General features: G+C 38.9%; 1 protein-coding gene across 1 annotated transcript; it reads right to left on the minus strand.

Annotated features, from left to right (window-relative positions):
* Positions 1-6,774: 6,774 nt before the first annotated feature.
* On the minus strand, positions 6,775-8,343 carry LOC140243021 (high-affinity lysophosphatidic acid receptor-like). Its single transcript, XM_072322762.1, has one exon. It carries the CDS (start codon positions 7,996-7,998, stop codon positions 6,775-6,777), a length of 1,224 nt encoding a protein of 407 aa, XP_072178863.1. The 5' UTR covers positions 7,999-8,343.
* Positions 8,344-22,878: the final 14,535 nt, after the last annotated feature.

The following is a 22,878-nucleotide window of genomic DNA, read 5'->3' on the forward strand; positions in this document are numbered from 1 at the left end:
AAAAAAATCACAAGACCCATGAATTTTAATTTCCAAAGATTCTACCCTCAGATTCTTCCCGTCTAAGCAGGGAGTTTGACCTCGACAACCCCTCCCGGTCCCGCAGACCCCCACACTGAAAAACGTTCCGCACCCCTTAAATACACAGTTCCCCCTCAGCATAGTACCCAAGGGTACACAAAACTTGGATACCAGGATCCATAGTCATGGAACGTTTTGTTGGCTTTGCCAAATCATCATTAAGAAAATCGATATGTGAAAAACACCATCCCATTATTCGAAAAACACCATCCCATGTAAATCTGTAGTTTTTTGTTTTTTTTTTTTACATTTCTATGCTCTATTTCTACTATGTCCAAAACCAAAACTAAGCTCCAGTAGGGCCTATATCTCTGCAAATTCTTACGAATAGCCAATGAATACATAGAACGTCAAACATATCACAAACTACTCCAGGATCAGCAACGGATGCGAATGTATCTCCAAAATATGAAATTTGTCGGGCAGGCATTGTCTCGTTAAGCTCTTGTGTGAAAGGGCTTTCAGCCTCCCCTACTTCACATCAAATTTGTGCAGTCTTACCTGGGATAATTCACACAATCCTTCATAAATATATTCCTCTCATATGCATATTCATGAGATCGATGAGAACTGCATCGATTGGCTGATGATGACATCATCAGCTCCTAGTGGGTGTGTCCACAATTAGCAGGTGCAGTGTGTATCCTAATTTCATTGGTCCACAGTAGGAGGAGGCAATAGCAACTGCACTGACACAAACATACCATAAACATTGCACATTCATCAGCAACACAAATATACGATAAGCTGGCAACTTTTGATGACAAAAATAAACATTTACGAGTTGTACTCCTCACAGAGGCAGAGTCATCAGCCAAAATTCAGTCATGTTCATAGTAATTTAAGCCTGAAAAGAACAGCTTTCATACATCAAAAACTTTAAAAACGTTCATGTAGAATTTACATCCACATGAGCAAGGGAATGACTGAGGCTTTTACACTCTTTCTGTCCACTCTCTTGACTGGCAATGTTTTGAAGAAAATACTGCTCAAATTCTATTTATCCCACAGCACACATCATTGTATTGCAGTTTGTCCCAATGGATAATTTGAGGTCTTCAAAAAGGAGAGAAAAAAACAACAACATGTTATCTCTTTAGTTCAGAAGAAGCAGAATGCAAAATAGAAAGCTCAATATCATATAACACATCTCTGTTGAAACTCTTTAAAAAATACTTACATCTGCCCAAGAAAAAAAAAATCACTAAAGTTGGCCAAGTGCAAGGACCTTCTTTTTTTCTTTTTTTTTAAACAGGGTTTCCATAGTTACAATAACTAATTACACTTCATCTCCAGGTGTCAATTGGCATAACCAGGCAAAATGTCACGATAAAGATTTCAACATAATCTTCTCGATGTGACAAAAACATCTGACCAACTACAATTTGCAATTTTCAAATTGACCTTCTTAGTTTCAAACTAACACATGAAAACTTATTCATTCATCTGTGTACTGCATTTTAAGTTGTTATTTTTGCGTACAGATATTTTTGCAAATGAAGAGGTCAAGGACATATTTGCAAGATGTTATTTTTGCGATTTTGATACCTCCGCTATAATATGTGCACTAATGCCCGTCAGTATTTTTTTTTTTGTGTGTGTGTGTGTGTGGTTAAATTTGAGGTCCAACAGTGATTTGCGAAATTCAAGAAAATCAAACCCTTGCAAAAATAACAGCTTATACAGTGCTCTCTCTTTTTCGGGGGGGGGGGGGGGGTAAGCTTTTGCAAACCAAGTGTAATCAAATATAATGTTAAAATTGAGAGCTGTGAGTCAGGATAATTCAAAGACAACCAAATTGAGAAAATCAATGTTTAGTGACTTTATCATACATTTCATTGCAAAAAGGCTGGTGAATGACATGCAATAGCACGTCACAATGCAACACTCACTAAATTTAACACTATAACGATATGTATCTACTTTCTTTTTTTTTTTCAAGGTGGCTGCAAGAAGCTGTAGTCTGCTGACAATGACTTGATCTATATATATATATGCATACATATATATAAATTCATCCCAGCTGTTACACATTTGTACTCCAACCATGACATATTCATGGCTAGCACTGAGAAGGCTACAGTCATCATTATAGACATATCCAAGGATATCACTGGGCTGAACTACTTTTGTCTAAACTCACACCGCAGAGACAGCAGGTGGTGTAAGAGGTAAGTAGACACATATCATTCTGATTTCTGATACTAAATGCCATCCAAATATGAATATCATTATATTACAATGAGGTCTCTAATGAGAGGGAAAAGCTAAAAATAGAGGCTGGTTCTGTGAAAAGCTATGGATTAGGAGGGAGGTTTGAGATGGACTTATGAAGATGGGGACAGGATTAAAAAGAGTGTGACTATTTGTGGAGGCACCATGCATAACATGGATTTGAAAAATTTGTCGCCTTTTATTTATATATACCCAGCCACTATGATAATCTGTGTAAGTCACAGAGCATTAATTTTTAAATACAAACTGTACCACACATTTTTCTTTTTCTTCTCTGAAAATCCTCCTGACTCCATACTTTCCAATAATGTATCAAATGTCCCAATTATATATACAAGAATTAATAAATGAATGATAGAATCTACCACAGTCGTGGTCAGATAGCTCTAGCCATCAGGATAGACACAGTTTGGAGAATACTGGCTTTAAAATTCAGATGCAGTCAAGCATAGCAGAAGTTAGATACATTTCAAAATTAAATGTGCTATGAAAACCAAATTTCAAATTTTTCATTGGCTTTATAACTATAAACCTAATTTCAAAATATTTTTAGGCTTTGAAAACACAATTTCAAAACATTCCTAGGCTTTGAAATTCAGGCAAGATGTAGTTAACACTGAAATTGATTTTTCTGAACAGACGCCAAAATTCTCTACTTCACATTTTACTTCACTTTCTACTTCACTTTCTACGACTGTATCAGGGTATTATGACAATGGGTCATAAAATTTAATACTGCATAAAGATTGAGATGAATGTGAATAGCACACAAATTCTATAACCTTTGTTAGCAGCCTAAATGAGAATTTGGCTGTTTCATCACACAAACTGCAGAAAACAGTCTGTCTGTTGATAACAATGTTCATAAATATTTCCCCCTCTCCCTTTTACTGTTGTGCTTTTGTATGGCTTCAAAACAAAGAGTGGGCATGTCCGTGGAGTATGGAATGAAGTCAATTTGTGCTTTAATAAAGACACAGTGTATCATCTCAACAGCTATGAATGAAACAATTTGGAAAAATGGGATTCCTCAGCATGCATATCACAATGACATTGTCATAACTGGACCCTGTTTTATGAAGAGTTATAATTGATTATATAGTTGATTACTATGGTAAATCTATGGCAGCGTGTGTGGCAAGGACATTTATAATCTATTACTGTAAAAGTAGAAATTTTCGACTTGTTGAAAATTTGGTGCATTTTGCGCAACCGGAAACTAGCGCAAAAATAAAAGCATGCAAATATTTCTGCTTGTCATATGTTCCAGTAGTTGACGTCTTGATTCTGCAAAATTAAAAACACACATAACTCTTCTAACCCTATTGAGCATGAAAAATCAGTCGCACGAAAATATCCACTTTTACAGTATATCTTTTAATAATGGGGCCCTGGTGTAAGCATTTACTGTGTATGTAGGGCACATGAAGCAAAAAAAAAAAAAAAAAAGTGCAAGTAAATCCCATGATAACAGGCAACTACAATGTCTATGGTTGACTCCACGTAACAACATCAAAACAAACTCTAACAACATTAATAAGGTACACATCTGAATATGACTGTATGAAAGTAACCAGGTGGAAGGTGATTATCAACAATAGACACTAATCACTAGCCAAAATCCTTGACTGTTTGGGCTTGTCTCTCATTTTATCATATATACAGTCATAAAAAAAAAAAAAAAAAAAAACCTCATAAGTAATTGTGTAATGATATCTGCCTACCTGAATATGATCATGGATATTCTAAAATGAAGTTAAAGCTACATCAGTTTCAGGAACAGATCCCTCTGGCACCCCATGGGGTGGTGACATAAAAACAAGAACAAGGGCTATAAAAGTTCATCTTCGCATGTTACTGCCGCTACAGCAAGCCACCACACAAATGCAGTGTGGTGGATTGCCTCTTCCAAAACTCGTCTCTTTTATGTTCATGGTGTACAGATACACTTTTAAGATGAGCTAACGGTAAAGTCAGACACATCTAGCTTATTTGATGAATCAATGTGTATCTTTTCTAACGAGATTTGTTTATTTGTACCATGCATAAACAATAAATAAAGTGAAATGAAAAAAAAAGAAGAAATTCGGAATGCATTTTTTTGGACAAGAGAGGATTTATCAATTCAGGAATGCAGAAGAAGATGACAAAATATGAAGTGAAATGATGCACATTCAAATTGGTCCCAAATAACATGCAAAATTGGTCAGAGGTGTGCTGTAATCTTATGTAGTACTTCATACTTTGCAGCAAAACATATACATTGTAACACAGAGTAAACAGTGGCTGAACAGAGCTTATCACACAGAAAAGATGTATCAATCATGGCATAAAACAAAAAATTACACAACAAAGACATTTTTCCACCTTTAACAAAAGGGTATTATTTTGACAGTGAGTGAATAATCTGTTCCAAAAGCTAAAACTGAAAGACAGCAATTATCAGAAAATACCAACAAAATCAGAGCAATGGCACGAAGTAGCTGAAGAAGCCCAATTACGATATCTTGTGCCATATCTTCATTCAAGAAGAAATGTGATATCATCGTTTATTTTTCATTGTTACTTTTTCTATCAATTGGTTTTCAAATGCTCTGTGCATTTTACCTCTCATATTAGGGGAGGGGATGAGGGGGGGGGGGGACGAGGATAGGGGAGGGGAAGGGGGGAGGGACGGGGGAGGGAGGGGAGAGGGAAAAATATTAATTTATACAGACGGAAATGTAACACCATCATTTTTTCTTCTTTCTGTACTTTTTTTTTTTTGCCTCTCATTACAAAAAGTGTGGTGACATCCTCCATAGGAAACGAGCGTTTTTAAATGCACCGCGCAGAGCGCACAATCAGGTATAGGACATTTACACGGACTCTCGACTTTACGAACTCATACCTCCCAGAATATGTCTTTTCGTTTAAATGCACTTGGTTTTTATGAAAATCTAGATTTCAAGCTTGCTCTATATACCTCATTTGTAGAGTTTTGTGAAAATTCTACATCGGTACCTTTCGAGTTGAAAATTAGGTGCCATTTCTCACTCAAACGCAATCAGCTCTACGACAACACGCAATTTTACATTGACAGTGCGGTGTGCCAACTGTGAGCCTGAAGGCCATTTTGGGAGGGTTATTTTACTGCCATACCTGTTGTATTTGTACAATGCACCTGCCTAGTAAGTTGCAGCAAATACTCACGTGTATTCATACTGAGTTTGGAGAAATTTCGTGAAACTTCGCCATCGGTACCTTTTCAATATTCATAAACCATGTCAGTTTAGCCCCGAGTGAATAACCCACCAATATGTTCATACACTAAAGCAATTGCCTGCTTCTCACTTGAATACGCTATGCTGATTGGCTAAATGTCATTGGCCTTACGAGGTTGCATCGGGTCAATGCGTGATCGTGACTTAGCGCGTATGCAAATTCATGACGTGACAATAGGTGCGCGTGTCGTTATTACTATTTAGATTTAATCAATAAATTAATATATTTGCTCAACGTAGCATTTGTGGCGCGTGCTTGCATCATGAATATGTATTATTCTTTAACGCTCAACGCACTGTGACAGGTGGTATGCAAATGACGGATCTACGTCATAGCTCATTATCTGTTTGTCACCGTTCGCGTGTAGACTTTTTGTAATGGTGCTACTTGCTAATCTCAGTACACCACATTGATGAGGTTTGAACAGGGAACCTTGTGATTTACATGTACATGACTGTTGGTCATAGAACCACAACATTACTTCACAAAATACACTCAATATTGGTGTTCTGAACATTTAAACAATTTGCACACAGCTCTGTCAGCATGAAATAGTATGTACAGTACTGTAGATAGTGTATAAAGGTGTTAACACAGAAGCTTGGGTGTGCACCTGTACACTGTTACAATAGAATCTGGAAGTGAACATTGTACAAAATTGTACGTACATGCAAGGTAGCTTGTGTCCCTTGTTCAAAGGTAGCACACAGGATTTAATATGACCCAATAATTAAAACTTCATTCAATTGCATACTTGTTTTCATCTTTGGGCCAACTTAGCTTTAGAATGGAGTCTTCGTATTCCAGACATTTATATATGTTTATATGTACGGGTGCTAATCTAACATAGATCTATACCAAATCACTCTTGCAAATTTGCAAGACATAACAAGGCTGAATAACATTAACTTGATTGGCACGCACTTATGTGAGTAAGAGAGGTTGAAAATATTTCTTGTCTATGAGTTGCAATTACATTTGAGCACACTGCACATGGGTACACTTCTAGAAAACTAACAGTTGCATTCTGACTTCGATTAAAGCACATCTACACAAACTATATCATTGACAGACATCAAACTTTCCAGCTTAAAAACTAGACTACCTACTTTGGTATTGGATTTAGATCATTGTGCCTCGTGGAACATTAATACTTAACACGTACACAAGTACACTTTCAGTCACTGCTTTTGGTCAAACTGACGACTGTTGATTACACTCGTACATTGCACTTGGCCGTATTCGGCGCCTGGTCCGGCCAGGTAAATGCGGCAAGAGTTTGAACGTCTTCGGCGCGAGCTCACGGCATGCCTCGCGAAACTTTTTGATGCGCCAGCAGTATATAATAGGATTGAACGCAGAGTTCAGGTACGTCAGCCAGAGGATAATCGTGTGCATGACGACAGTTCCTTTGTTCTCAGAAAAGTGGTACACAAGTCCACTGATGGCGTAGGGCGCCCAACATATGACAAACACAATAAATAACAACAGTATAGTGGTGAAGGCTCGCGTCTTAAAACTCATGTCCACATTGACACGTGAGGGTCTATGAAGTCCAGCGAGCCCCAGCTTCGTGGCCTGGCTAATGCTCAGCGACTCCGGGTGATTCTGAATCCGCAGCGAGTTCCGCCTGACGGTGTTGAGGATGAAGAAGTATGAGAAGAGCATGGCGGTAAATGGAATGAAGAACACCGCCAGCATTAGGAATATGTAGTACACCTTATCAGCTGGTCCGTCAGTTTCAATCCAGCACTGCGGAGGTCCAGGACCTTTCGGATAGGCGAACTGCCCCCACCCGACGATAGGCGGAAAGGCCACCAAAAAGCTGCACAACCAGGAAAGGAGGATTAGGACCTTTGCCCGATTGGGGTTCAGTTTGTCCTTGCGGTGGACGATGATAAAGTAGCGGTCCACAGATATCGTGGCAAGAATAAGCGTGGACTCGATGACAAAGAAAAAGTAGAGGAGGGCGGTGATCTTACACATGACGTTCTCGAATATCCATTCGCCATTAATCAGCGAGATGAAAGTGAAGGGCATGCATGTGACGGCGACCATGATGTCTGCGAAGGCCAGGTTTGCCAGGAGCAGGTTGATGGCAGATCTCATGGCCGGCTTCTGGTAGACGATTAGGCACACAATGCTGTTACCCAGCACTGCAAAGAAGATCATGGTTACCATCAAAATGCCCAGTGGCACCACTGCCCCCAGTCCCATAGGAGGATGGTCTGAGGGTGATGTCTGATTGGACACATTGCTAACAGACATCCTCCACTCCTCCGCTACTTCAAATGTGCCCCTCGTCATCAGTGATATCGCAAACGTGGTTGAATGTGTGCTCATTTCCATGGCATGCAGCGGAACTGATCTTCCGACAGGGCTCTCACCAGGGAATAGGCTGTCGCAAATCTGGCTCATTCCTTTGCAATCATTGGACGCAGCGGCAAGAACTACATGGCTTCACACCAATTCATCTGGCAAAACACGGCAGTGTTAGGCTCTACCCTGGTGTACATCACTTATCTTGAGTTGCATGGGAGTTGCAGCATTATCACTTGAGTTGTAATCAGCGTCATTACGTGGTGTCACATTGCACAAACGTACGCTTCAGCATCGGAGACGTCAAATAAAGCAGAGGATCCTCCTCGGTGCTGCTGGTGATGTAAGAGTGGGCATCTCCCTTGATTTGTTTGAAAACTATGATGAAAACTGCACGACTTTCTCAGCAGACATCTTGATCACGAGTGGGCAAGGTAGGATGCGCACAGCCCAGTGTCTGCATCAAGTAAAAACCCTTCATGAACACTTCCACACTCCTCTGCGACAAATCAACAAAGATAACGAGATCATGGCACAGCCCATCATGACTCAAGTGCTCTTCACTTGCATAACGCACAGTGCTCATGGGCCTGTCCTCAGACTCTAGTCATCTTTCACACATGTATTTTACATGCACCTTCTTCTTGCACAACCTCCTCAGCACTTTGTGCGTCGCTGTTACAAACCTGTGCTGTTACTAACTCTGTGCTATATATCTCGCTGAAAATATCACTGCACAGTATGCCAGTACTGACACAATCAATACTGTACAAATGCTGAGTTGACAAGCTATGTTTTTGCTCATATTTAGCTCTGAATTCTGGCATACACCTGGATTGGCCCTAAATCAATACCGCCTCAGCTAACCTAAATGGCGGACCGAGGTGCTTAGCACAAGAAGGCATTTGTGAATTACATAAACCAATTCTATGTATAGTTTGATGAAATGATACAGGAGCACACAAAAAAATTTATAGTGTTAGAGCAGGCAAAACCTCAGTCTATTTGACGTTGCATGATGTATACCTTCCTACGACAACAACAGCAATAACAATTTCTATAGGTTGGAAAATATCAGAGTTGTTTTTCAATAAGACATTGTGGCATGATTCTCTCTTCCCCATGATACCAAGGTTGGTGCACAATAGATTTTCATCAATTTGCCAAACACAATGGACACATCTGATTGCCTGTTTACCGTATTAAAGATTTTACATATCTGCAGTAAAAAAACACAACACTTATTTGGCTGAAGTGAAAATCTAGCCCACTCTTAATGACAAGGACTAACCAGGCGTTGCCTAATCGTGTGCCATTTGCTTTTTACTTTTCCTGCTCTCTAATTTGCTACAGAGAGGATGAAGCTCAGAGTTGCTTAGAAAGCAAAAGAAAAAAAAAAAGGAAAAGAAAAGGGTCTAATTATCTGGAATGACTCCAATGTAAAAAAACCCAATGTAACATCATACAAAGGCATGTGCAATAACGCTTGCTAATTAGCGTCAACACATCACTGAGTATAATGTGACATTGAAAAACAACCACCAAAAAAACAAACAAACAAACCCAACAACAGCAGCTTGTGCATTAGACTAGAGTTAGTCAGGTACAGGGGAAATTATCATTTGTTGGGTGTGATGTAACAAGGACAATTTATGGTTGTAAACAAGTTTGACAATATTCCATTATTTTTTCCAGTGAAAGGCTTTCTTTTTTTTTTTTCCTTCTGAGGAGAGAAAAACATGTGCTTGTCTTCAGCATTCCTTGTGTAACACTAAAAAGCAAAAATCTGCAGGATATATTTTTTGAGAAGAAAGTTTTGAGAACAACAACAAATACATGCTGGCTCTCCAAAGTGATGCATATTAAAAATGGGCAACATATTTTGACTCTGCCTCCGTATTTTACTGGTTAATGATATGTCAGTACATTATGTTGCCATGCACTACACAAACTGGTCTCTTTATTTTCTCTCCGTCTCTAAACTTGCATCCTACAACTAGCTGTAACACATAGAAAGAAAGCCAAAGCATTCAGCAGGTCATTTTTTGGTGGTGTTGGCAAAATTCATAGTGATGGCTATATTTGGTTGGACAGCATATCATACATGTCTTGGAATGCATGATGAAATACAACAGGGCATACACATGTGTGTGTCTATTCTTTACTTCTAACAAGCCATTACATTATAGTTTACTCATCACGTTGAAAATGATTCAAGCTACATGTAAAACCTGTTCATCTTCACTTGTTTTCAAAAAAGTTCCTGTTTCTTATGATCTCTACAAAAGCCTCTCCTTAATGAAACTTGCAAAAATGCTGTGCCATCAATGGCTTCTCGCCGTAATCACTGCACACGTGCCCACAACTGACGAACTTGGTGTAACAATTACTAAGCTGTCTGCCCACACATTCAAAATGTAGGACAAGGCATTATATTGCTTCAGTGTCCAGTTGCAGGAGAAGGTGCACAGAATTATGTGTGAATATAGGATGTTCCTTGTAGTTCTGCAGGACAAGGTTATTGTGGGGTGCTGACATCAGCTCACTGAAATTGTAAATCATTTGATCTCTTGAAGCGCATTATCCTTAGTCACAGTAAAAATGCTTTCACCAGAGCAGAGGATTTCAACGAGCCACCATCTCACGGTTTGCTCTATGCGCCACCTTTCTCTTCCTCCACAGGTGTTATCACACTACTGTTCTCTCGGCGAGATGCTGGGAATCTGCGATGATCTCAGGGAATTATCCAGGATCCCGCAAGCAGGCACCTGTAGGATGGCACAGCCAATTAAGGATGCTACAGGTATCTTAGAGCCAGCACAATGAGCTCTATTTTTTCTGTTGTTTTCTGGTCTCCGCCCCTCTTTTCTCGGCACGAATATGTGGTGTCACTGAGATGAAATCTCCAGATAGATGCAGGCCCGGTCATGTGACGCTGATGATGAACCCAGGATGGTTGACAGTCTGTGGTCACTGCTAATTGGTTCCATGTGTATAGATGCATGTACGTACATGTACATTTACCACCTTTCTCCAAGCATGCTACAAGTGGAGACATGAAGAAACAAAAATAGGAGATAAGTCATGAACGATGGGACAACACGACAACTATAATGTATTTATGATCATTTGATATGAATGTAAATGTTATTGAAACAATGCTTGATATCATAAACTGCCCCTAGGATGATATGTTACAATGCAAATTACTTTATCAATGATTCCAACAATCAAAATTTCTTAAATTACAGGTAGGTCAGTTTTCACTTTAATTCTATTTTCACTCCCTGCACAATCAGTTTCAGAAATTTGCCCCCCAAAAACAACAACAAAAAACCCAAAACAGAACCAATAACCATTTAAAATAAACAATGAACCACAAATGGGAATACCACACAGCATCATACTCTTGTTTCATTGACATTTATTATACTGTATGAAACTCTGCACTTGTACAATACAGTTGTATATGAAAACTATGATAGAGCAAATATGAAAATGTATACAGACGGTTTCTTCATCAGCTGCAGTGTGTGTGTGTGTGTGTGTGTGTGTGTGTATGTTGTAGGAGGGTGTGTGGATAATATACTCATGTGGATAGTAAGACCGACATAGCAGAAACGGCTTTAAGAGACAGGGTCAAGTTAGAGAGGAAGCAGCTTCAATATCCCTTGAGGAGAGATTATGAAATAAGCACGATGGAGGCATGGAGTGTCAAATTTCACAAAGAGTGGTGGGGGAAAAACATCCAAAATAATGTGGCAAAGCTATGATTACAACACCATCACCTGAAAGGGGCATCAAATGACTTGCCTCAGGACAAGGTCCACAACTACAAGCGTACACTGTAAGTAGGTAGGAAAACTGCATTACGACTACAAATTGACAACTGCTCACAATTTTCAATTGCAACTATCACATTTTGGTCATAGTTTGTGGCTTACGCCGTCTGCAGAAAGAGTAGGGCCTAAAGCTGAATATTTCCAGTTCATGAAGTCAAGAATCACGGTGATTTTGGGTTAAAATTGGACATAAATTACCAGTAGAAGAACTTTGGTGGCTTCTCTAGTGCCTCAGTATTGTGCAACCACCGGAACTGTTACTGTAATACAACAAATTTTCGCCAATTTCGTAAGCAGCCAAGATTCACAAAAAACAAAATGCACACAACAGTTCTTGTTTACATTTTTCATAGATATGAATTAATATGCCAGTGGCATTTTGTGAAAACTTCGTGCCTTTAATATTTCTGATTTTACTGTAATTGGGCAATAGAAGCTACAGCTTGTAGATGGCAAGTCTGACTAAGGTATAGAGCTAAACATATCCAGCATACACTTCAAAAGAGATATAAACATTATACTGTAAATATAAGTACAGCACATGTACAGTATAACATAATTTCTGGCTGGTCTCAAATGCACCACATAAAATTATGATACAATTAGTCATTAACATACATACTGTACATGTATGTACCTTGTATGAAGGGGTTTAAAAAAGACAATATAGGTAAAACATTCAATTGTAGTCTTATTCTTTTCATGTAGGGCTCTACAGATGAAAAAAACTCACACAAATGCCCAACGGGATGTGGTAGAAGTGGAGGTGGTGTCTCAATACCGATATGTCTAGAAAGCACTATTTACACGACGACATTTGACATTCATGATCAGCTTTTTGACACACTGTGGGTGTCTCAAAGGTTCAGTAAGTATGGAAGACAGATTGTGTGACTACACATATTTTGTCTTCCTTTTAAAGTTTGTGTGTCCCTTTTGCAACCTTGAAAATTAGATTCCTTTCATCTACTGGTACATTGTAGAGGTTGGTACAATGTACATTGTACATGTAAATTCAGATCTTTCCTCAGAAAAATAGAACTGGAAACATCCCTATGATGTAAAGGGGAAGCAATACTATAGATTTCCAGAGAATTTATTCAGACTACAAAAAAAAAAAAAAAATTCCAACCCTAATTCTTGGAACAAAAAAGGAGTGTATTCACGATTGACATAGAGTTAGTTTTTCAGTTGTTTTCTTACATATTTTGGCGAGTCTCAATGTGTCTGATTTTTCTCAAAATTTTCAGCAATCTACTTCTCTAATTTGTCTGTTTTCATACAATGTAGTATCAGGATGAACTTTCCCTTTAAATGCCTTCTACTGTAACTCATCCTCAGGTGATAAGGGATTGAGAAAGCAGATGTCTGTTAATATTTGGTTGCTGTAACTGCAAGATTTCAATTTGTGTCTAACCAGAACTCATATCAAAATGCAGCTGATCCGTACAGTGCCAATCTCAAGGATTGCCAAATTTCTCACAAACACTACCAGGGCAATCGAAACTTTTCCTGAAGATAATCTGAACAGGTGAAGCGTGCTACATTCAAGGTTGACTGTATGCAATACATGAAGCTTTAAAAGCACATCACAACTGCCGTACAGTATGTATGCTTTTATTTCATATTCCTTATATCCATTGTCATAACACATGATTTGGTACACTTCTTGTGATGCTCTTTCGCTAAATTTGTGATGTCACCTCCAGACATGTGGGCCCGAATTCACAAAGGTGGTATAAATGAAACCATGGTTTAAACCATGGACAAAAACCATGGGAGCGCCAAGTGTCGCATGGAATATGTCGTTATGAAATCAGTCATTTCGTCGATGAAATGATTATTGTGTAACGAAATGACATTTTGTAACTAAATGAACATTTCGTCCACGAAATGATAATTTTGTTAACGAGACGGTCATTTTGTCGACGAAATGACCAATTTTGTAACGAAATATTCCGTGCGACAGGTCCAGCTAGATGATTTTTTAATAAAACCTGTCATGAGAGAGAGAGAGAGACCAAGATCTTCAAATGAATTACTGCACACTGAATCCCGTACATGTTGGTACCAAGGGTTCAGCCCATTAAAAATGAACACCCTTCCCAAGAGATGGCATACAAGCAATTATCTCCTCTCTTTCCTAGTCAATCAAACTTCTAAACAAACAGCATCCACTGAAAACACAGACGTACGTCACCTTACATAACCAAACATTGGGGCAGTGTCGTGTGCCATCTGAAACGTTTGCCGTGCAAATTGCACTTTACACATTGGCACACACACATAGACTGTGTGCCGGCCAAGTGCATTTAAACGAGAGTAGAGGAAAGATGACATGCTGACAGCATTTAAACGTGAACATGACACGTGTAATGAATATTCTGAAAATCAATATTATTCAGATCTCTTATTGAAATATATTATTTGTTGGTGGCTGCTTGGTACACCTTGTGTACTTGTGCTGAGTTCTAAAAGGAAGTGAATTCTGCACGTATGGCTTTTCAAATAATAGGAAGAAACTAAAAATAAATGACAAAACTCAAGCATGTGTATATTTATATAAGATACCATCTCACCATGCTGCAAGAACCAACCTTCAATAACACACATCAAATTCTCTGTCCTCTCCTCTTCTGCTATCTCTCAAGTCTGTCTGGCTAGCCAACAAAATAAATCTATTTAGATCTTTCCACGTGAATGACCTTCATTCAATTTAACTTTTCATGTTAAATGTCACTCACGCAGTCATGTCAGTTTCCTGATCGAGGCTAGAGAAATTGCGCTGCAACGTGATACAAATTACATGCACTGTATGGCTATTAAACTCATTTTCTTTCATGGACCACTTCACCACTTCTCACATTTCAAGCGCTTTGTATTTCTTGGTGTAACACCAACCCAATGCTTTGAGTACTTGCAACTCCTCAAATTCTCAAACACTGGAATATTACCAATACACTTTGTGCATGTGGGTTGACATGTAACATTGAATAATCAGCTGTTTTTGTAAACATGGCGCAATATCTGATGGCAGGTAATTTCTTATGCATGCCGACTCACACATATTATAAATTTGAACTTTGGTCAAAATTGTCAATATTGTATCAAAATTTTGTATCAAATTGTATCAAAATTTTCCTTTGCTTTTGATATACATGATGTATGTTTCGCCCATTTTCTTTTTTCTTCTCTTTTTAAGGCTGTCTTATCTTGAAGATATGCTTACTTGACAACAGTCTTCTGCATTCACACTCCCAATACATGTGCCATAATTCAGTCAGATCATTTGATTCACTATATCCTGAGAGGTTCCCAATTAACGTGTTCTCTTTTATTATTTTCTTCAATCTGTACACGTATATCTCAATTATGTTCAGATGTACACACTGTATGTCTTATTGTCTTGAAAATAAAAAGAAATGACTGTATTTTTCATTTGTAATAATAAATATATATATAATATTCAATGCAGAAAATTCCTAATAAATTCATTTGAGTTGAAAAAAGAAATGTCAAAATGGTATCAAGCTGCCGCTATCTTATGCAGAGAGCTCATGAAATACATTATGTACAGAGCAGTCATTTTAACTTGAAGCAATACTTCCTGAACAAAATTAACCCGTTCCTTATGGGAACCTGGTATACCAGGTTCCCATGGGAGCAACTGATATACGGGAACCTGGTATACATATACCAGGTTCCCAAGATGAAGATAAGAGTGTCTACTTTCGGGGGCCTAAATTCATGTTTCTTTGTGTTGTAATGCCCAGTAAAATGGGTTTGATAAAAAGATAAGAGTTCATTCTATCACCATATGTTCTCTTTCTTTTGGAAAAATGTGTATATCACAGCATTTCCTTTTTTTTTTTAGTTTGCGCCTGCTTTGCTATAAAACTCGTATGAACATGTACATAGCAATCGAAGTTGAGCTCGAGTAGATTTTTGTGTTTGCTGACCCCAAGTCATCCCATTCAAGTGCCCATTTTTTGTAGAACAAAAGAGTCTGTGAGCCCATCAGCGCACGCTCTATTCATACCTTGCACTCAATCAATGTTTTCATTGTTCACTGGCACATGTAGTTGACCGTGGAAAGGGAATACATGCACCGCCTGACTGCTTTCACTCAGGTGGATTACCAACCTGTCCATTCTCTGTCGACGGGCAAAAAAGAATCTCGTTTGGGAGCATTTAAGACACTCAAAGAATTGCGGAAGGAACGGGTTAACTGCATCAGTCTGAATGATTGCCTCAGACAATGTTCACGTGTACACCATCTTAAAGGGAAAATTTTCTGGTGGGAAGTGACATTTTCTTGTAATTCATTAAAATGAACAATGTATCATTGAAACATTTATAATCTTTAATGATTTGTATTCATTCCTAACATCTATATTCATAACAATTTGGTCGCAAGTTTAATTCATTATCAACTGGAAAACTAATACAATATGATGTTTCAATCTATGCTGCTTTAGCAGGAATATTAAACTGCAGCAAAACCTACAATGTATGATATAGATCTATTTGAATGAAAGTGATCAATTCAACGTTCCACAAACAGTAAGTCTACATCTACCTCAGATATACTCACAGTCTCTCAAAATGCAGTCCAACCAAAGTACCCTAGATTTCTGTATTAGAGTGTAAACACACTGATGCAATCTCATATATTGCCATTCACTAGATCTTGATTTTCCTGTCCACATGTATGTGTGTACAGTACATAAATTAGCATTTGAATACAACAGGAAATATTCACACTTCATGTTTCTGCTGATGACAACATAACTTCAATTAGGGAGTCTCTATCCCTCACTCTCTCTCCCTCTCTCTCTTTCTCACTCTCTCTCTCTCTCTCCCTCTATCTGCATGGTATCTGTTTATCTCTTGTGGAAAACTAGGTGGTTCACATCCATATTGTACCTCCTCTACCAATCTTCACACCAGTATAAGATCACAGTATACACTGTGTACAGTATGCACCTACAGTATTGTAGGTATATTGTAAATTGAAGTAGTGTTCCATCTTCATCTACTGTACTATGGGCATTCAAAGCCACACAGAGCAACCAGATTTACATGTTATTTGTACACGTGCATGCATGCCTTGCTTTATAATCTATAGTAGATGAAGACTTATTTTTTTCTTCTCTTTCTTTAGTGGTGATCTGACAGGGTCACTGCAGCATACTCCCTTAATCAAACATTCCTTGCACGTACAGGACTGTAATTTGCTAACCACTTTGTTTACTCGTTTAAAAAAGGACAAATATTAGTTCGCTTCCCTCTACAGATGCTGTCCATGCATCAAGGCTAACAATTCATTCCCTTGCAATCCAATCTCCCTTTTAACTCTTTGTGTAGTGATGATTGGCAGAGAAAACCACATAGCATTGTACACACTGTCCAACGTCCTTGGCAATGTGGTCTATTCTACGTTGTAGCTAACACACTGTGAGGTATAGCAATGATTACCGGTACTGCAGCATTGTTAGGTCTATCACAAAAGAAAGGGGGATGAATACACACAGGTACACACATTATTACAGCATTCTGGTGTACAATAGATCCATAGAGACATGCCAAGTTCAGAGAGCAGTTAAGTGTGAGATGTTTGCATTTTTAAGCTGTGAATCATTCTATCTGGTGCATACTTCAAATAATATTCTGACTTATTCTGATTAAAAAACAAATGCCTCAAATTGTTACTGTTTGTGGTGGTTCAAAATCCATGCTGCTTGTGTGTGTGTGTGTGTGTGTGTGTGTGTGTGTGTCTTTACTTATTTGTGAGGCATGGGAAAACAAACATCACATAGGAATTTCTGATTATTTTTTTAAATAAATCAGTACAACATCACATATAAAGTGTATGAGAAAACTCTTTGTAAGGCAAAATGTGTTTTACTATTTGCAGTTTAAATGTAGTATTTCTGCATTTGAACAGGAGTTGACATGTGTACATTCTCATACTGAGTCACACAAAATGCATAAGTTTGTATAGACTGTACGTACATGTGTTAAAGGAGACCTCCGGATGATTTTCAAATTTTTACATTTGAACATATGTAAATTACTTATACTGGGTACAGAGTTTCAGGACTTGACTGGGATGAAAAATAAGAATGTTTTCGAAGTTTATAACAAATTGCAATGAACAAGGATGATGACATGGCAGCCTCACCATAAGAATGCATGAGATGTGGCTCAAGGAAGCAGCACAAAAGAAGAAGGCATGCATAGATTACACACAGGTGAGCTTGCAAGCATGCGGTATTGTAATGGAATGACACTGCTACATTTCTGAGATATGTGAGGCTCCTATGTCATCATCTTTGTTCAGTGTAATTTGTTTAAGGTTTTTGAAAGTACTGTTTCTCTGCTCAAGAACCACAATAAATTCTACAAATCTATACATGAAGCTGTTGATTTATGTACTACATGATGTGAAATTATGAAAATCGTCCGGAATGCCCCTTTAATCACATATACATACATGTAATTTGAATAATGCAACATTCATAATTTATACAACTTTAGCTAATATGCTGGTGACTGGCAAAATCACAATCTCAGAAATATTGTCTCCAGTAACAGAAATGCTGTCTTTCAATATAATTTGATTTGATTTGATTTGACTCACTTTTGTTTCCGTGACCATTAAGGAAGCTACAGGTACATGTATGAATGCTTACATACGTATGAAGCAAGTAACCATGGGTCTGATGACAATAAGATATTAGATTTAAAAGTGCTTTGCCAAGCGGCAAAGCCATTGCAGCCATGGGCTTTGGATCAGGGACTTTGTGAGCAGGGAGGTGGACCTTCCCGTCGTGACTCTTGTGAGTGACAGTTGATAGTCTTATCCACAGAACCACAACAGCTATTGACAAGCAGAAGTAAAGGTACAGCACCTTAATAAATTGTTTCTTCACAGATTCTCCATGATCATATACAGTACTGCAACACAAGACTGTAGAAGCTTCTTTAGTAGCAGTCAGTGAATGAGGTTTAGTACTTTGTACAGACATATTGAGTGATTGTGACAGAGCAAGTGGATCAATCCAGTGTCACACATTCACTACAAATTGATGATACTGAATATCGGCCATTTGAAAGGATGACATTTAATTGTACAGCATAGTTAGTGCATCAATACTGCAGCCGCCATATTGGCTCTATGGTATAAAAGGTGATCATTCAGCAGAAAACTGTCTTCCCCTTTGCAAACCATAATATAAAGAGATCGTACAAAGAAAATGTTGAGTTCGCAAACCATTATATACAGTGTAAAGAAATACAAAGAAAATGTTGAGTCTTCGGAAATTTGTGGAAAGTTTCGGCTGTTTCCCCAGTACAAACTGTTACAAATAAATATGTAAGAAATGTTGAGTCTGGGGAAACTTATGGAAAGTTTTGGGGAGGATGCTAGTCCCGGAGAGGAGGGAGAAACACCACACATTTAACTCATCTATGGGATTTTCCATCATGACCAGCCAGGTGGTAGTGGACAGTCACTAAGACAAAGTAGAGTGTAGTCTAGTGGTCAGCCTGATGGTCACTTTTGAACAGGCATGATCATGGCCTACTGCCATGTAACCGACAACTGATTGGATGATGGTTTGCATAAATTATTAAGGGGTGGAGCATGTAAATGCTATTATATTCATTATGTTGTTGCTAGGTGTTGCTAGGTGGTGGTAGACAAAATTTTCCATAGCACCATGTGCTGCACCCTCAGAATCATTATAGATAGAATGATCTTGTTCTTTGAAGTTAGTTGATTCGAGCATTCATGTATTCATTGGTCACTCATTGAGTGGGAGATACCCACTCTCTTACACCGCACCGGAAGACTTGTGAACTTCATTTACAAGACAATAAACGACCATCTTTGTACATTGTACATCACTGTCTGCTTTGGAGTTCTTCAAAGTGTCATCGTGTGGTTGTTGAGCGTGAAAGGTACGCCAGTGTGCTGAGAATGCGGCATTGCTGAAAACCATCCAGTTACAGTGATCGATATCAATATCACATAATGATAGAGTACAGATTTAAAAAATGCATAAAAAATGACTGATACATGGCTCAATTAGGTTTTTCTGCTATTCTATGTGTTAGTGTTTTATGTATTCACCATTATACAGTACTTTATTTCACTTACAATGTAGTATGAACTATAAACAAGGTGAATATTGACATATCTGAGTATTTCCCAAAAGATGCACAATGAAGAGCATGCAAACCATGAACTATCCTCCCATGCGTGCGCAAGCTCACTCTGAATATCTCACAACACGCTGTCTGCACTTCCACAAAAAGTGCCCCAAGGCTGGTAGACAGCGGAATTCACAAAGAAAGTAAAACCACAATACCTACAAAGTGATTAGTTTGCAGAAAAATTTCAGTACCCACCTACGGTACTCTATCAGTGAGGAATATTAATATATGCACAAAATCAGGTTAGGAACTGATTTTATTTTTAGATTTTTAGATTTTTAGATTTTTGATTTTATTTTACGTCAGACCTCAGTTTTCATGGGCTGATTTGTGCGTGGAGAAGCAACAGCCACAGAAAAAAGCACAGAAAATTCGAGTTGGATCAGGCCCACAGGTGCGGTAGCATTTTAGTGAACCTGCTGGTGACCGTGCTTCAGTGGGTCGCTGCACATTTATGAACTTGATTTTTGTCAAAATGCATTAACAAATTTTTTCTTCTTTTTATCATGGAAAGTGGAGATGTGTACAGAAACAAGGCAAGTGCCAAATTGTGTCTCGCCCATTCGCGTACAAGGAATTAATATTTTTTATAACTCCCAGAAGTTGATTGACCTGCTTATGACCTTTGACCTTGTGGTGACCTTCAACACCCCAAGGGACATTTACTATCCAAGTTTGGACACAAACGGACAAAGGGATCAAAAGTAATGAGCCATAATCGAAACGTGCCATAAAAACATAACATTGGGCCCTAAAAATTTGTTGACCCCTTTCTGTGACCTTTGACCTTGTGATGACCTTTAACTCCCCAAGGGACATCTATCATCCAAGTTTGGTCACAGACGGACATAGGGATCAAAAGTTATGAGCCACAATCAAAACGCGCCCTAAAAACATAACATTGGGCCCTAAAAGTTTGTTGACCCCTGTCTGTGAGCTTTGTCCATGTGACGACCTTTACCTCCCCAAGGGACATCTTCCATCCAAGTTTGGTCACAAACGGACAAAGGGATCAAAAGTTATGAGCCATAAACGAAATGCGCCCTAAAAACTTAACATTGGGCCCTAAAAGTTCGTTGCGCCGTCTGTGACCTTTGACCTTGTGGTTACCTTCAACTTCCCAAGAGACATCTACCATCACCCAAGTTTGATTGCCATTGTAGCAACATGTGCTGAGTTACGTGTGATAAGAGAGTCTTGCAAGTAAACTTTAACGTATGACCTCAAATGACCTTTGACCTTATCATGTGACCTCTTACGGCACCATAACATGACAGTACCCCCAGTGCATCCATCACCCAAGTTTGATTGCCATTGTATCAACATGTGTCGAGTTACGTGTGATAAGAGAGTCTTGCAAGTAAACTTTAAATGTATGACCTCAAATGACCTTTGACCTTATCCTGTGACCTCCAACGGCACCATAACATGAAGGTACCCCCAGTGCATCCATGGGTGCGTTCGAGCGCTCTCCTAAAGCGAACTGTACCGTACCGTACCCGTGCCAGAGGAGCATTCGAACGCTCCTAAAGTGTACCGTACCTTACTGTACCGAGCCAAAAGTGGACCACTTCCCGATGTGCTCCAAAAGCGTACCAAAGCATACCAAAAGTTCGTTGTAAAGCATGCGCGTATCATGCGCATACGTCACAATGCAAAAACATCATTCTCTTTGTTCTGGACAGCTATAAGTAGTTCAAGCGCCAGGGGTGAATGACATTCTTGCTACAAACAAGCGTGACCTTTCTCGTGAGTACGCTTTCTCCACAGAGCGCTCGAACGCTCCAAAATTGGCATGGTACGGTACGGTACGCTTTAGTTCAGTTCGCTTTGGTTCGCTTTAGAGCGCTCGAACGCACCCTATGACCCAAGTTAGGTTGTAATCCAAGCAACTTATGTGAAGTTATTTGTCAAAAGAGAGTCTTGCAGGTAAACTTTAACATAGAAAAGAGAGTCTTGCACATACTCTTTAATATATGCCCTCAAATGACCTTTGACATCATCACATGACCTCCGACAACACCATAACATGAAGATACCCCTAGTGCTTCTATCACCCAAGTTTGGCTGCCATTGCTGTAACAGTTGCCAAGTTATGCATCATAAGAGAGTCTTGCAGGTAAACTTTAACATTTGTGACGGACGACGGACGGACTGACGACGGACGACGGACGGACGGACGACAGACGGACGACATTTGGATCCCTTAGTCTCGCCTTCACCTCCAGTGGGCGAGACAAAAATAAAATGTGACCACGCATCATAAAACCAACAAAAAGTCGCACCCTTTGATTTCACAACAGCACTCAAAAAGGGTGAATTTTGAGTTTTCTGTATTTTCTGAAAAACCTATTCCTCTTCTACATTAGTCATAAGTTTGGGATCATAAAATGAATGGGAAAGTGGGTATTCAGCTGTTTTTCTACAACCAACAGGCATCAGACAAAATTGATAGTAGACCAAATGAGTTTAGCTGTACAACTGGGCAGTAGAGCATCTGATAGTAGGCAAAGTGGCAATATATAATAGTGCTCTTGGATCTCGGATGAGTTCGATCAAAAGATAAGTCTGTATCTGGACGTCAGGGATATGTTCTGCGGAGACTGCGTCTGGCTTCACAGATCCCCTCCTATACAGACCGAAGGTTGTCCTACAGGTTACTGTAGGGAGATACTTTAGCACAGTAACAGATTCGCCAGTGATCAGTTGTCACCAAAATGCATAGAAGTGCACATGCACATACAGTGCCTGCGCAATATCCTTTGTTTATCACCATGTATGTTAGCGGGTTTCAAATTTGCGCGAGGGATGCTCTAGCATGGAAACCGATTTGGCCACGCTCAGTTATCCCCAAAGAGTACAGAAGTGTACGCAATGCATGCACAAGAGGGCCTATACCTTTCGTTATTATCGTCTG

Source organism: Diadema setosum, chromosome 19 (assembly GCF_964275005.1).
Source record: "Diadema setosum chromosome 19, eeDiaSeto1, whole genome shotgun sequence".
Taxonomy (NCBI): Eukaryota; Metazoa; Echinodermata; class Echinoidea; order Diadematoida; family Diadematidae; genus Diadema; species Diadema setosum.

Excerpts from the sequence above, each read along its gene's own strand:
- LOC140243021 (XM_072322762.1), bottom strand. The coding sequence starts at position 7,998 with ATGAGCCAGATTTGCGACAGCCTATTCCCTGGTGAGAGCCCTGTCGGA.